Source organism: Ascaphus truei, chromosome 17 (genome assembly GCF_040206685.1).
Source record: "Ascaphus truei isolate aAscTru1 chromosome 17, aAscTru1.hap1, whole genome shotgun sequence".
Taxonomy (NCBI): domain Eukaryota; kingdom Metazoa; phylum Chordata; class Amphibia; order Anura; family Ascaphidae; genus Ascaphus; species Ascaphus truei.
The window spans coordinates 10,076,635-10,090,267 of NC_134499.1; the positions used below are offsets into that span (position 1 = coordinate 10,076,635).

A 13,633-nucleotide genomic window follows, 5' to 3' on the forward strand; every position below is an offset into this window, starting at 1 on the left:
GCCGAGTGAGGGAGCGTGTGAGCCCTGCGGGGGCTGAGTGAGGGAGCGTTTGAGCCCTGCGGGGGCTGAGTGAGGGAGCGTGCGAGCCCTGCGGGGGGCTGAGTGAGGGAGCGTGAGCCCTGCGGGGGGCTGAGTGAGGGAGCGTGTGAGCCCTGCGGGGGGCTGAGTGAGGGAGCGTGTGAGCCCTGCGGGGGGCTGAGTGAGGGAGCGTGTGAGCCCTGCGGGGGGCTGAGTGAGGGAGCGTGTGAGCCCTGCGGGGGGCTGAGTGAGGGAGCGTGTGGGCCTTGCGGGGGGCTGAGTGAGGGAGCGTGTGAGCCCTGCGGGGGGCTGAGTGAGGGAGCGTGTGAGCCCTGCGGGGGGCTGAGTGAGGGAGCGTGTGAGCCCTGCGGGGGGCTGAGTGAGGGAGCGTGTGAGCCCTGCGGGGGGCTGAGTGAGGGAGCGTGTGGGCCTTGCGGGGGGCTGAGTGAGGGAGCGTGTGAGCCCTGCGGGGGGCTGAGTGAGGGAGCGTGTGAGCCCTGCGGGGGCCTGAGTGAGGGAGCGTGTGAGCCCTGCGGGGGCCTGAGTGAGGGAGCTTGTGAGCCCTGCGGGGGCCTGAGTGAAGGAGCTTGTGAGCCCTGCGGGGGGCTGAGTGAGGGAGCGTGTGAGCCCTGCGGTGGGCTGAGTGAGGGAGCGTGTGAGCCCTGCGGGGGGCTAAGTGAGGGAGCATGTGGGCCCTGCGGGGGGCTGAGTGAGGGAGCATGTGGGCCCTGCGGGGGGCTGAGTGAAGGAGGGTGTGGGCCCTGCGGGGGGCTGAGTGAAGGAGGGTGTGGGCCCTGCGGGGGGCTGAGTGAAGGAGGGTGTGGGCCCTGCGGGGGCTAAGTAAGGTAGGGTGTTGGGCCCTGCGGGGGGCTGAGTGAAGGAGGGTGTGGGCCCTGCGGGGGGCTGAGTGAAGGAGGGTGTGGGCCCTGCGGGGGGCTGAGTGAAGGAGGGTGTGGGCCCTGCGGGGGCTAAGTAAGGTAGGGTGTTGGGCCCTGCGGGGGATGAGTGAAGGAGCTTGAGCCCGCCGGCGAGTGAACACGTTCTTTGTCCCCTTTTCTAGGTATGTTGAATGCTTGGAGTGTGGTCGAAAAATGCACCAAATCTGTGTCCTCCATAATGAGACCATCTGGCCAACAGGGTGAGTGCTCATTACCTCTCCACATTACCCCTCCTTCCTTCCCACATTACCCCTCCTTCCTTCCCACATTACCCCTCCTTCCTTCCCACTTTCATGTTGCCCTCCCTGGCTTCACTTAAATTCTAATTTGTTTTCCTGTCCACCTCCAGCTTTGTATGTGAAGGCTGCCTAAAGAAAGCAGGTCGAACCCGGAAAGAGAACAAATTCTCGGCCAAACGTGAGTGTTGACTCTCAGATCTTTGTGGGGAGAGTTGCAGAGCTGTGGGATTTTGAAGGCTGCAAGGGGTGGGGGTTAGGTGCCTGTGAGTGGCTCTCACCCACACTCTTCCACTTTACTCTTAGGACTTCCGACTACGAGGCTCGGCACATTTCTGGAGAACCGGGTGAATGACTTCCTGCGTCGGCAAAACAACCCTGAGGCCGGTGAGGTGACTGTGCGTGTTGTTCACGCGTCGGACAAAACGGTGGAAGTCAAATCTGGCATGAAAACCAAGTAAGGACTTTATCTTCATATTTCATTGTTCACGATCACTCCCTTGGCTTTCGCTCTCCCAATTTCCCTTCCCCGGGTTCCCCTTTCCTCCCTTTTCTCTGTTTCTCTGTCCCCGTTCTCCCTTTTTGTCATCCCCGTTCTCCTCCCTTTTCTCTGTTTCCATGTTCCCGTTCTCCCTTTTCACCGTCCCCCTGTTCCTGTCCTCCCTTTTCTCCGTTCCCTCTCCTCCCTTTTCTCTGTTTCCGGGTTCCCGTTCTCCCATTTCACCGTCCCCCCGTTTCCGTCCTCCTCCCTTTTCACCGTCCCCCTGTTCCCGTCACCGTCCCCCTGTTTCCGTTCTTCCTCAAGTTGAGTCAGTTTAGATTTTCTCTAGGTCCTCCTAATTAAAATGCTGGTAAATACTGTTCTTTCCCCTTGATCTCTTTAAACAAATTATGCTGCTATCATTAGTTCAGCACCACATCAAAGAGGGAAATCTCCCAGCATGTTGAAATGTTTACTAAACAGTGTTATTACAGAGACGAGATTAGATTGTATAAAGACTCCAAATCATTTATGTACTATGGAGACATTAAAAGATTAAAAAATGTTTTTCAAAATACTTCCATTTAACCTATAGAACTTGCCACTCCTATTAGCTCACTCTGCTGCTTTGAGAGATTGACCCTGTAAATCCACAGCTGTGTCATCTACTCACATGAACTTTGATCTCTCCAGGTTTGTGGATACAGGAGAGATGGCAGAATCCTTCCCATACCGAACAAAAGCGCTATTTGCCTTTGAGGAGATTGATGGAGTCGAGTTGTGTTTCTTTGGTATGCACGTGCAGGAATACGGATCAGACTGTCCACAGCCCAACCAGAGGTAGGCACCTTCCCTTCTATCTCCATCCATGGCCAATCCATCCCTTGCAGTGTGTTGGTAACCCTCCTCTCCCATCTCTTTTCAGGCGAGTTTACATCTCTTATCTGGACAGCGTTCACTTCTTCCGCCCAAAAAGCCTGAGGACGGCCGTGTACCACGAAATCCTCATCGGGTACCTGGAGTACGTCAAGAAACTTGGGTAAGCGCCATGTAGTGCGACTAGGGTCGTATCGGAGAAGCTCAAGATAAATATAATACTGCTGCATGTTTTGGACCTTTTTCCATGAAATCATTTAGATCTAGGGAATAAATAAAGACCAGGTGAATAATCTGCTTTTGCAGGACACCACGTGGAGCTCACTTTTAAGATCTTTATTTGGGGTGGGTAATGCTCCTTTAATCTCCAATCACTTCCATTCTCGGTGGTAATGTGAAGACACTTGTTTGTTCGGTCTTCCTTTTCGCTCTGCCGTTGCTTCCTGCTTTCTCCTCTCTCTCTGCCTCTCCCCTTGTTGGTGCTGCTGAGATGTACAACATTTGAAGTAGTCCATGTGCTTTGCAGGTACACAGCAGGGCACATCTGGGCCTGCCCTCCCAGTGAAGGAGATGACTACATCTTCCACTGCCATCCGATCGACCAGAAGATCCCCAAACCCAAGCGCCTGCAGGAGTGGTACAAGAAGATGCTGGACAAATCTGTATCTGAGCGCATCATTCATGATTACAAGGTCAGTCCTGTCTTACTATGCCTATCATTAAGCAATGATTAACCCCTTTGCTTCCAGCAATGTGTTGCATGGCTCCCTGGAAGTGAGGGTGTTAAAGGTGGGTAGTTTCCTTTGGACTAAAATGAACTAATGGCAGCGATGTTTAATTTCTGGTGCGAAGTTACATCTGGCTGTGTCCGCTAATGTACATTCTGGTTTTGATTGTGAACTTTACCAATTGGCTCTTCTCTCTCTCGTTCTCTCTCTCGTTCTCTCTCTCGTTCTCTCTCTCGTTCTCTCTCATATTTATATATAATGATTTATTTATTTTAAACGACTTTAGTTTGAGGGATGGCGAAGAGGCGATCTCTCAAAGGACTAAAGTGAAACAAGGAAAGGGAATAAGAAGTTGTATGTAACTGACGCCTTTTTTCTAAATAAATAAGTTTACAAATGATCTAAAATAGGATTTTGAACATGTCCTGGTAAAGAGATGCCTTGTAGGATTCGGCAGTTTTTTTAGTAGTGTCTTTTGATGAGACGGCCAATCCTCAAAGCCACAGGTAAATAATGTTTTGTTCTTTGTAAAGTCATCATGAAGCCATCATTCGTGAAACGGATAAATATAATGAGCGAATGTGCAAAAGATACGCAGACCTGGGGAAAGGAAACTTACATTTTTCACAGGATACAACTATGATTGGTAACTTAAAGGAACAATGTATTTTTTTCACTGTTTTCTAAAATAGTTTTCCAGCAGGAGGTCTTGAGCTGAATCCCATTCATTTCAGCCCCAGGTACCCCCGAGATACAGGGGTGCAGGTATCTCGGGGAAGTTTGACGCTCCCTCATTACGTGGACCAATTGGAAGCCGGACCTGATAACTTCGCAGCTTCCTATTGGCCCGCAGGGTGCGGGAGCTTACAAACGCAGCCATTTTGTGAACTCTGAAACGACCACTGGCGCCCCCTACGGATGTTAGTATCTCGGGAAGCAGGGGGTCCCGGAGCTGAAATGAATGAGGTTCAGCTCCGGAGACCCCCTTCTTCAACCCTGTTAAAAAAAAAAAAATAAGGAAAAAACTGCACTAAAAAATGGCCAGCTTGGATTGCCTTGTTGTGTGATTCACTTGAAGGAAGCCATTTACACCGATACCTAATGTAAAAATAAGTTTTAACCACTTCACAAGACCACCCCTTTTTGTAAGAATAGTAGTGGTACTTTTGGGGTGTAGATTGAACAGGCACACTTTGAGCGATGTATATAAGCCACTTTGGACTTTGTTTTTCCCCTCCTCACACCTGCTGTCCCGTGTCTTTGTATAGGATGTCTTTAAGCAGGCCACGGAAGATCGCCTGACAAGTGCCAAGGAGCTTCCATACTTTGAAGGAGACTTCTGGCCCAACGTGCTGGAGGAGAGCATCAAAGAGCTGGAGCAGGAAGAGGAGGAGAGGAAGAGAGAAGAGAACACAAGCAACGAAAGTATTGAGGTGAACACACAGCACTGTACTTTACCTGGGCGCCTCGGGGAGCGGCAGTAAGGTTCGCTTTAGCAATGTAGTGCGGCTGAATTAGGGTTTGAAGCTCTTCAGAGCTTTTGCTTCCTTGTGTCCAAGGTTCCTGCATCATTTCCGGCAGCGTGCAGGGTCAGTCGCTTCCTTGTCCCCTATGTATTGCCCCATGTTGTAACAATATTGCTTTCTCTGAAAATCCCCAAGAGGATTTGGTACCGACTCCTGATGCGGCTCAGTCAGGGCAGAGAGAAGGGCGGCGAAGATTGGAAAAGCTGCAACAGAGAAGATTGAAGGTCCACATGGGTTTGGGAGCTGCTTCCACCCAAGCTTAGTTTATCCTTGGCCAACAAAATGATAGCTGCTGATGCAACCCAATGCCTCCATTAACCATGATCCCGGGAGCCTTCTGGTCTGGATATGTAACATCTCCAGTGCTACAAATGCAGCAGCCTGTTGGACATCCAGTTGCTGCTTTTATCAACATTGGCCTGGTGCTGGATTTGGTGAAGGTCTATGAATACACACAGATGCCTTTCGCTCTGTACATTAGCTGTGTACAGAGAAGGAAAGTCTCACAGCCATCTTCCTCCACCATCACCTACCAACTATATCACAAAAGAGCTATCCAGCTGCTGGCTTCAAGAAGCAGCCTTTAGAAACGGAGACCTCCTTCTTCCACTACATCGTTGCCAATCTCCCTTCCTCTTCGTAAACAGGGTACTCTTCCCATAGTACTGTTGTAACGTGGTTATCCTCTTCATGCCCCTGTTGTACAGCGCTGCGGCATGTGTGTGCATTATAAAGAAATGATCGTGCTTAAAGGGGAGGGCTGGAGGGTGCTTTCATTCAAGGTTTTAAGCAAGAGACCGTTAAAGTTCCTGTGCTGTATCCCGCTCACTCTCCTGTTATATCCGCCTTAGGTTGGGAAAGGGGACAGCAAGAACGCCAAGAAGAAAAACAACAAGAAGACGAGTAAGAACAAGAGCAGCCTGAGTCGGGGGAATAAGAAGAAGCCTGGGATGCCGAATGTCTCCAACGACCTGTCGCAGAAGCTGTACGCCACCATGGAGAAGCACAAAGAGGTGATTTCACTTCTTGCCTTTGCCTGTGTAGTGATCACTGTGTTTTTTTTCCACGCTAGAGCAGTTTGTCCCCAGGCCGCGGGTGGGTTGCTCAACCTCTTGGGTAATTCTGCTTGGAGCTGTGCTATGAGCTCATGGGATGACCTCACATTTAACCCCTTCCCGCACCCATAGAGTTCCCCCATAGCCGCTGAAGGGGTTGAAGGTGCAGTTACAAAATAAATGAGATTGTCTACGGACAGCAGTTGCCTTTCCCTTATCCTGTGCACAGTGTCCGTATGTGATGTGTATCATGTTTGCTGTCATACTTTTTGTACTTTGTTTTATACCTAAATTACCACAACCATATGCACAAAACAAGATTATGGTAAACATGTAGAGATTTTAGGAGCATATTTTGTGATTGCTCTGTTGGGAGACTTGCAAGACCTTCCCCCATGAACCTTGCACTTTACCTCTCAGGCTTGCACACTTCCTTCCTTCCTTGCAACTGGATTTCTTCCCCCCTCCCGCAACTGGGTTCTTCCTCCCCCCTACACCCCCTCGGAATACCCTGATGCCCTCTAACACTCCCCCGTCTTTCCCACTTGCAGGTTTTCTTTGTTATCCGCTTGGGCGGCGGTCCCACATCAAACTCCCTGCCTCCTATTGTGGAGCCAGATCCCCTAATCCCGTGTGACCTGATGGACGGGCGGGACGCTTTCCTCACCCTGGCCCGGGACAAGCACCTGGAGTTCTCGTCCCTGCGCCGAGCCAAGTGGTCCACCATGTCCATGCTGGTGGAACTCCACACCCAGAGCCAAGACCGTTTCGTGTACACTTGCAACGAGTGCAAGCACCACGTGGAGACACGGTGGCACTGCACCGTGTGCGAGGTGAGAGCAGCAGCCCTTATAGCTACACATGTACCCGCTTCATTGTTCTTTCTCTGGCATGATACGTTGTGCTCTTCTGCACCAGCACTACCATTAAATACTATGGAAGCCCTGTGATAACCTGAGTTATAATAGGATTTTATCCCTAAAAAAGGAGCCGAGACCTAAATTGGTATGGCTGCTTAAATAGTGACATTAAGACACTTCAAAGAACATCATCGCAGAAGATTAGACTAAAATCCTTGTCACATGGTGCTCCCTTCCAAAATAGGTAATGGGGGGGGAATCTGCACCTTTCTTTAAGATTTGATATACAAGGGAAGGTTCCGTGGAAACATGCATTTTACCCATTGGTTGCCAGAGGGCCAGCAAAGGCATTACAGCTCAGTTATTTGCTGGCACTTTTGACAGCCAAGGCTTCAAGGAACCTATATACAGGCAGTCCTCGTTTTACAACGCTTCGCTTTACAACGAATGGCTTATCCAACGCTGTGCAATGCATACCTATGTTCATTTTTACAACGCCAAAACGGCTTATCCAACGCTCTTACGGTTCTTTGCAAAGTTGTTTATGTGCATATAATATATATATTATACTATATTATACTATATTATATATTTATATTATATATTATGTTATATTATATATATAATACAGTATATGCACTATATAATTTATGTGTATGCTGCATATCTTATTGCCTGCGTAAAATATTTTGTGTATTTTAGCATTAAAAATGCCTTCAGGAACGGAACCTTTCATTTAAACAGTGTTCCTATGGGAAAATGTTTCGCTTTACAACGTTTCGCTATCCAACGCCATTTTGAGTAACGCATTGTGTCGGATAACCGAGGACTGCCTGTAACTTCTTTGCAGACATTAGTTGTACATACGGTTTGAAAGCTCACCAATCTGTAGGTGAAAGGATTATTTCTATGGGAGCTTAGGAGACTTAAAATTAGTTCTTTGTAGACCACCCAAAAACCCTTGAGAATGGTGGTCCCCGAAGGCAACACTTGGGAACCACCAACTTTTCTGTAACACTACACTCCCCTTAACCGGGTTTCTCTCTTGCTTCTCTAGGATTACGACTTGTGCATCACCTGCTACAACACAAAGACCCATGAGCACAAGATGGAGAAGCTTGGCCTTGGTTTGGACGACGAGAGCAACAACCAGCAGGCGGCTGCTACCCAGAGCCCCGGGGATTCCCGCCGGCTGAGTATCCAGCGCTGCATCCAGTCGCTGGTACACGCCTGTCAGTGCCGCAACGCCAACTGCTCGCTACCTTCCTGCCAGAAGATGAAGAGGGTGGTGCAGCACACCAAGGGCTGCAAGCGCAAGACCAACGGAGGGTGTCCCATATGCAAGCAGCTTATTGCCCTGTGCTGCTACCACGCCAAGCACTGCCAAGAGAACAAGTGCCCTGTGCCCTTCTGCCTCAACATCAAGCACAAGCTGCGGCAGCAGCAACTGCAGCACAGGCTGCAGCAGGCACAGATGCTGCGCCGGCGCATGGCCAGCATGCAGCGGACAGGAGTCGTCAGCGGGCAGCAGCAAGGTCTTCCCTCACCAACTTCAGCCGGGCCCGCCACTCCCACGGGCCAGCAGCCCCCCACACCACAGACTCCTCAGCCCCAACCACAGCCGGCCTCACAGCCTCAACCCCCTCTGAACAGCATGTCACCATACAGCATGTCCCGGGTTCAGCCATCCAGTGGCATGTCCCAAGGAAAGGCAGCCGGGCAGCTGACTCCTCCCACGCCCCCCCAGGCTGGGCCAATGCAGCAGCCAGTGCAGGGCCCCCCACCGGGTGCCGTGGAGATGGCCATGCAAATCCAGCGTGCGGCAGAGACCCAGCGGCAGATGGCAAAGGCACAGATCTTCCAGCGGCCTGTGATGAATCCACACCAGATGCAGCCCATGAACACCATGCAGTCCATGGGCATGAACCCACAGCAAGGTTCCCGCGTGCCGAGCCATATGGATCCAGGCATGGGTCCGACTGGCATGCAGCAGCCGCAGCCCCCCCAGCAGCAGCCGCAACCCCAGCCACCGTGGGCACAGGCAGGGCTTCCGCCGCCTCAAGCAATGCAGCCTGGCATGCAGAGATCTGCCATGATATCTGTGCAGCAGCAGGGGCAGCCTATGAATATGCCTCCACAACCGGGCATGGGTCAGGTTCCAGGAGCAAGCCAGGCCAAGCAGGGCTCTCTGCCTCAGGCCGCCCTCCAGAACCTCCTACGAACCCTGCGCTCTCCCAGCTCCCCCATGCAACAGCAGCAGGTGCTGAACATCCTGCACTCCAATCCGCAACTGCTAGCTGCCTTCATTAAGCAGAGAGCAGCCAAGTACGCCAGCAACCAGAACCCGCAGGCAGGCGGCAGCATACCAGGGATGCCCAACCAAGGTGGGATGCCACAGGGTGGGATGCCTCAAGGTGTGCATCCTCAAAGTGTGCATCCTCAAGGTGTGCATCCCAACGCAGGCATGCAAGGCATGAACCCCATGCAGGCGGTGGGGCCCCGACCTGGCATGCCCCAGCAGCAGCCTCCCCCTCAACAGGGCATGGGAGGAATGAATCCACAGGGCCAGCCGGTCAACATAAACCACGCTGCAATGTCGCCGCAGTTCCGGGAGCTTCTGATGCGACGGCAGCAGATGATGCAGCAGCAGCAACAACAACAGCAGCAGCAACAACAACAACAGCAGCAGCAGCAGCAACAACAGCAGCAGCAACAACAGCAGCAGCAACAGCAACAACAACAACAGCAGCAGCAGCAGCAACAACACCATCACCAACAGCAGCAGCAGCACCATCAGCAGCAGCAGCAGCAGCAGCAAGGAGCCGGGCCAGGCATGGTAAACCACAGCCAGTTCCAACAACATCAAGTCATGGGTGGCTACTCTCAGCAGCAGCAGCAAAGGATTCAGCACCACATGCAGATGCAGCAAGGCAACATGGGACAGATGAGCCAGCTGCCCCAGGGAATGTCGGGTGATGCGGGCAGCAGCCTACAGACTTTCCAGCAGCGCCTCCTGCACCAGCAGATGGGCTCCCCTGCCCAGCAGAACCCCATGAGCCCTCAGCAGCACATGCTGCCAGGCCCGGCTCAGTCTCCCCACCTGCAGGGCCAGCAGCTCCCACCATCGCTCAGCAACCAGGTGCGCTCACCCCAGCCGGTGCCCTCCCCGCGCCCTCAGTCCCAGCCCCCTCACTCCAGCCCGTCCCCCCGCATGCAGCCCCAGCCGTCCCCTCACCACGTCTCGCCCCAGACCAGCTCCCCCCACCCAGGCTTGGTGGGGGCCGGGCAAGGGAACGCCATAGATCAAGGACACTACGGGAGCCCGGACCCCAGCGCTATGCTGTCTCAGATGGCGAGCCTCCACGGAGGGGGCGTGCCAGACCTGGGAATGAGTGCGGACAACTCGGACCTAAATCCCAGCCTCTCACAGAGTACATTAGACATCCACTAGAAGGGCCGTGCAGGGGAGGGGGGCGGGAGACATTGGGAGCACCCCCCTTTCCTGGGAGCAAAGACTCTTAGCAAGTAATCCAGAAAAAAACAAACTTATTTTCGGCTCAAACTGACTTTTTATACTGAAGACAGCTGTGTTTCATTTTTTTGGGGGGGGTGGGAGCGGAGGGGGGGGGGGGTGGGCGGGAATTGGGAGTTATGGGTATTTTTCTGAACTTTTTTTTTTTTTTTTTCCTCATTAATATTATTTTTTGGAGTTCTCCAGAGCCGCTGTGGCTAGAACTAAGGACCTGCAGAGAGGGGGGAGGGGCAGATAATTATTATTATTATTATTATTATTATTATTATTACAAAGAATATATTTTCAGTGGCTGGCCCCATAAACCAGCTTTCTGATCTCTTCCTCTGTCCAGATGCACAACGCATTCCCTCTCTCGCCCCTAACCCCAGTCCTTCAACACACACAAACCCTGTACACAATTTCCTATGTTTTTACTTTATGTATGTAATGTTTTTTTTTTTTAAATGAATGAAAGTGTATAATATTGACTGCTTTTATTTACTGTCAGACGGTTTCTGTATAGCCGATGTTTTTTCTTTTCTGCGTTCCCATAATCCCCCTCTCCCATCTGAGATCCACTTCATTATCAACCCTCTCACCCACCCCCAAAGACCACACTCAATGTAAGGTTATCCCTCCCCCCACACAAACTGTGATCATAGCCACGAGGTATATAATTATTTTTGTTCTGTTTAAGAAAATGGTGGCGTGAATCACAACTGTAACATTATAAAGGGCTCTGCAAGTGAATGTGGTTGCCCTAATGTTTGGGCGTGAATGGGTTAATGTGACGAGAAGGGACAGCTCTGCTCCAACCCAGAAGTTTTCAGAGGATGGTTTAATGTTGCTTTAAAACAAAAGATATATATACATGATATATATATATAAATCTATATATATAAATAAGTAAAATAACCCCTCCTCTTCCCATCCCTTCTTTGCTGGAAACTTTTTGATGACGCAGCAAGAGAATAATGTATATTTTTCACGTGTTCCCCCCTCCCCCCTTATTCCCTTACAAAAGACCCCCTTGAAAAAAATGTTCTGTTAGCCAAGTATTTGCGACTTCAATGGTGTTATTTCTACACGTTCAAGAGGGGTCAAGGAAAGATATTTTGTTTATTTTGCTATGTACCACGGCACCTGCCGGGTTGGATGTACTATATTAAATGGGTTATAGATGTGAGGGGGAGGGGATATATAGAGGCAAACTTGCATTCTTTTATTATTTTTGTTCCCTCATTACTGTAACATCTGCGTAAAACAGAGAAAATGGACTGAACGAGAGAATGGCGAGCAGTCCCAAAAGTACCAGAATTCTCCCTCGCCCGAACTGGTATCGGCTCCTTTCTTTCCTCTCCCTCTCTCTCTCTCTCCACCTCTCTGGAAAACTTGAACTTGGGAAGCAACACACAAACCAGTCCGGTATCCTCCCCTTCCCCGACAGCGCGTTGTAAATCATGCAATGAAAATGGGTTCTCCTTCTAAATATGAACTTTAAATCACTGTACAAATTGTTGCAATTCATTTCTTATTACTTATTGTTAAATAAACTGTGTGAGACAGATGAAAAGTAGCCTGATGTTTCTATGCTTTTTTTTGCTCTCCACTTCTTCCTTGTTTTGGGGTGTCTGCGTGCGTCTATAGATATGGTTATTTTTTGTGGGTAGGCAGCAGAGATATCAAGACGTTGCGAGGTTGTCCAGGGGACGCGGTAGGTGACCGCAGCATGAAGGGAAAGGGGAGAGAACAGACGGACAGCTTGACCTTCAAAGGATGGGAGGGAAAGAGTGTATGATGTGAAAGGTATACAACAAAAGTCAGATACCCAATGCTACATCCAATGTGACAAAATACATGGTTAAATACTTCAGTGTTGGTATTCTCATAAGGGTCATTTAGTTAAACCCTTTGGCCAACGTGTTATAAGCCTGCAGCACTTCATGGAATTGTGTTTATTAATTTTCAACTGGTATCAGTTGTCTGGAGGTTAGTGGCCCCTGGTCCCCGGGTTTTAGCTCACCCCACTTTCTAAGTAGCAGGTTTTTCCATATTCCTGTGAAGGACAGGTTTATTGAGACCATTCCATTCTCTCCCCCCCCCCCCCCCCCCACTGGAGAAGTAAATGAGTTTTCACAGGTAGTGTTAGGACCTGCATACTGGTCATGTCATGAAGTGGCTGCAGGCTCATAACGCTTTGGCGAAAGGGTTTAACTAAATGACCCTTATTAATGAGAATACCAACATTGAAGTATTTATGTATTTTGTCACATTGGATGTAGCATTGGGTATCTTTGTCTTTTGTTGTATAAATTTGGCCACGCTCACTCAGTAGCACTCCTTTTTTACACAAATATTTATATGATGTGGTGGGTTCTGGGGGTAGAGCTTGCTGGAGTTGTGCGTTTATTAATGATGTGAAATGTGGCTGAGAGCTCATCGGGGAGGCGGTGTCTGGAGATGTGAGCCAGGTTTCTGTAATGACTAGGAGGTTGAGGGACTTGGAGATGGTCATGGATTGGTGTAAGTATTGCAGACCACCGGTTGTGCCCCATGGCATGCACAGCAAAAGGGAAGTGAAAGCTAGGATGAGGTTGGGGTAATTGGCAGTGTTGTAGTGTGTGGGATGTGAAAGGATTGGTATGTGGATAGGGTTATGATTAGGAGAAATGTCAATGCAGACTAGCACCCCCTTCCACCATCATAGTCCAAGACCCTACCTCCTACTTCACAGAGAGGTCTAAGGGGCGATGGAGAGGTGATGGGGGAGATGTAGTGGGCAATGGGGAGGAGAAGTGTAAGGGGTGATGGGGAGATGCAGTGGGCAATCGGGAGGAGAGGTGTAGGGGACCATGCAGTGGGCGATGGGGAGATGCAGTGGGCAATGGGGAGGAGAGGTGTAGGGGACTACGATGAGGAGTGGTGGAGGGGGTGATGGATGGAAGAGGTTGAGGGCGATGGGGAGGGGTATGGGGCACACTGATAATGGGGGGTAGAGGTGTAGGAGGCACATGGGTGATGAATGTTTAATAACCTTTAAGATCTGGAGAGAAAGGGAGGCAGGAGATGAGAACCACTTAGAGCCCCAGTGACATCATTGTGGTGACTTGATAGTGTGGGGGGCCACGGGGCAAATGTCACGGATCAAAGGCTGACAAAAGTACACAGTAAGATGTTGCATAAGGATACACATGCAATCCAACCTAAGGGTAACGTAAATATAACTGAAACGTCACAAAAACGGATACATCGATCGCAACAAAGTATATGAATAGCTCACGGTTGATCACTGGCCTTCATACATATACAACGTGTAACGCATGCAACACACACTGTATAGTAAAGTATATTAATAATAATAAATTGAATTTGGTGTTCACCTCCCAATGGAGTAGAAAAGA

The 13,633-nt window shown here is 50.2% G+C and overlaps 1 protein-coding gene across 3 annotated transcripts in view; it reads left to right on the plus strand.

Annotated features, from left to right (window-relative positions):
- The window catches only part of EP300 (EP300 lysine acetyltransferase), a 122,071-nt gene that overhangs the window by 83,217 nt on the left and 25,221 nt on the right, over positions 1 to 13,633 (plus strand). For 2 of the 3 annotated variants that reach the window (XM_075573875.1, XM_075573876.1), the window contains exons 22-31: positions 1,079 to 1,156; positions 1,306 to 1,373; positions 1,499 to 1,649; positions 2,367 to 2,513; positions 2,599 to 2,712; positions 3,076 to 3,241; positions 4,546 to 4,710; positions 5,655 to 5,816; positions 6,410 to 6,691; positions 7,776 to 10,324. In XM_075573875.1, coding sequence (XP_075429990.1) covers positions 1,079 to 1,156; positions 1,306 to 1,373; positions 1,499 to 1,649; positions 2,367 to 2,513; positions 2,599 to 2,712; positions 3,076 to 3,241; positions 4,546 to 4,710; positions 5,655 to 5,816; positions 6,410 to 6,691; positions 7,776 to 10,169 — 3,727 coding nt within the window. In that variant the 3' untranslated portion in view covers positions 10,170 to 10,324. Of the gene's footprint in view, positions 1 to 1,078; positions 1,157 to 1,305; positions 1,374 to 1,498; positions 1,650 to 2,366; positions 2,514 to 2,598; positions 2,713 to 3,075; positions 3,242 to 4,545; positions 4,711 to 5,654; positions 5,817 to 6,409; positions 6,692 to 7,775; positions 10,325 to 13,633 lie in introns of those variants that run through there. The other variant, XM_075573877.1, reaches the window with a different exon arrangement.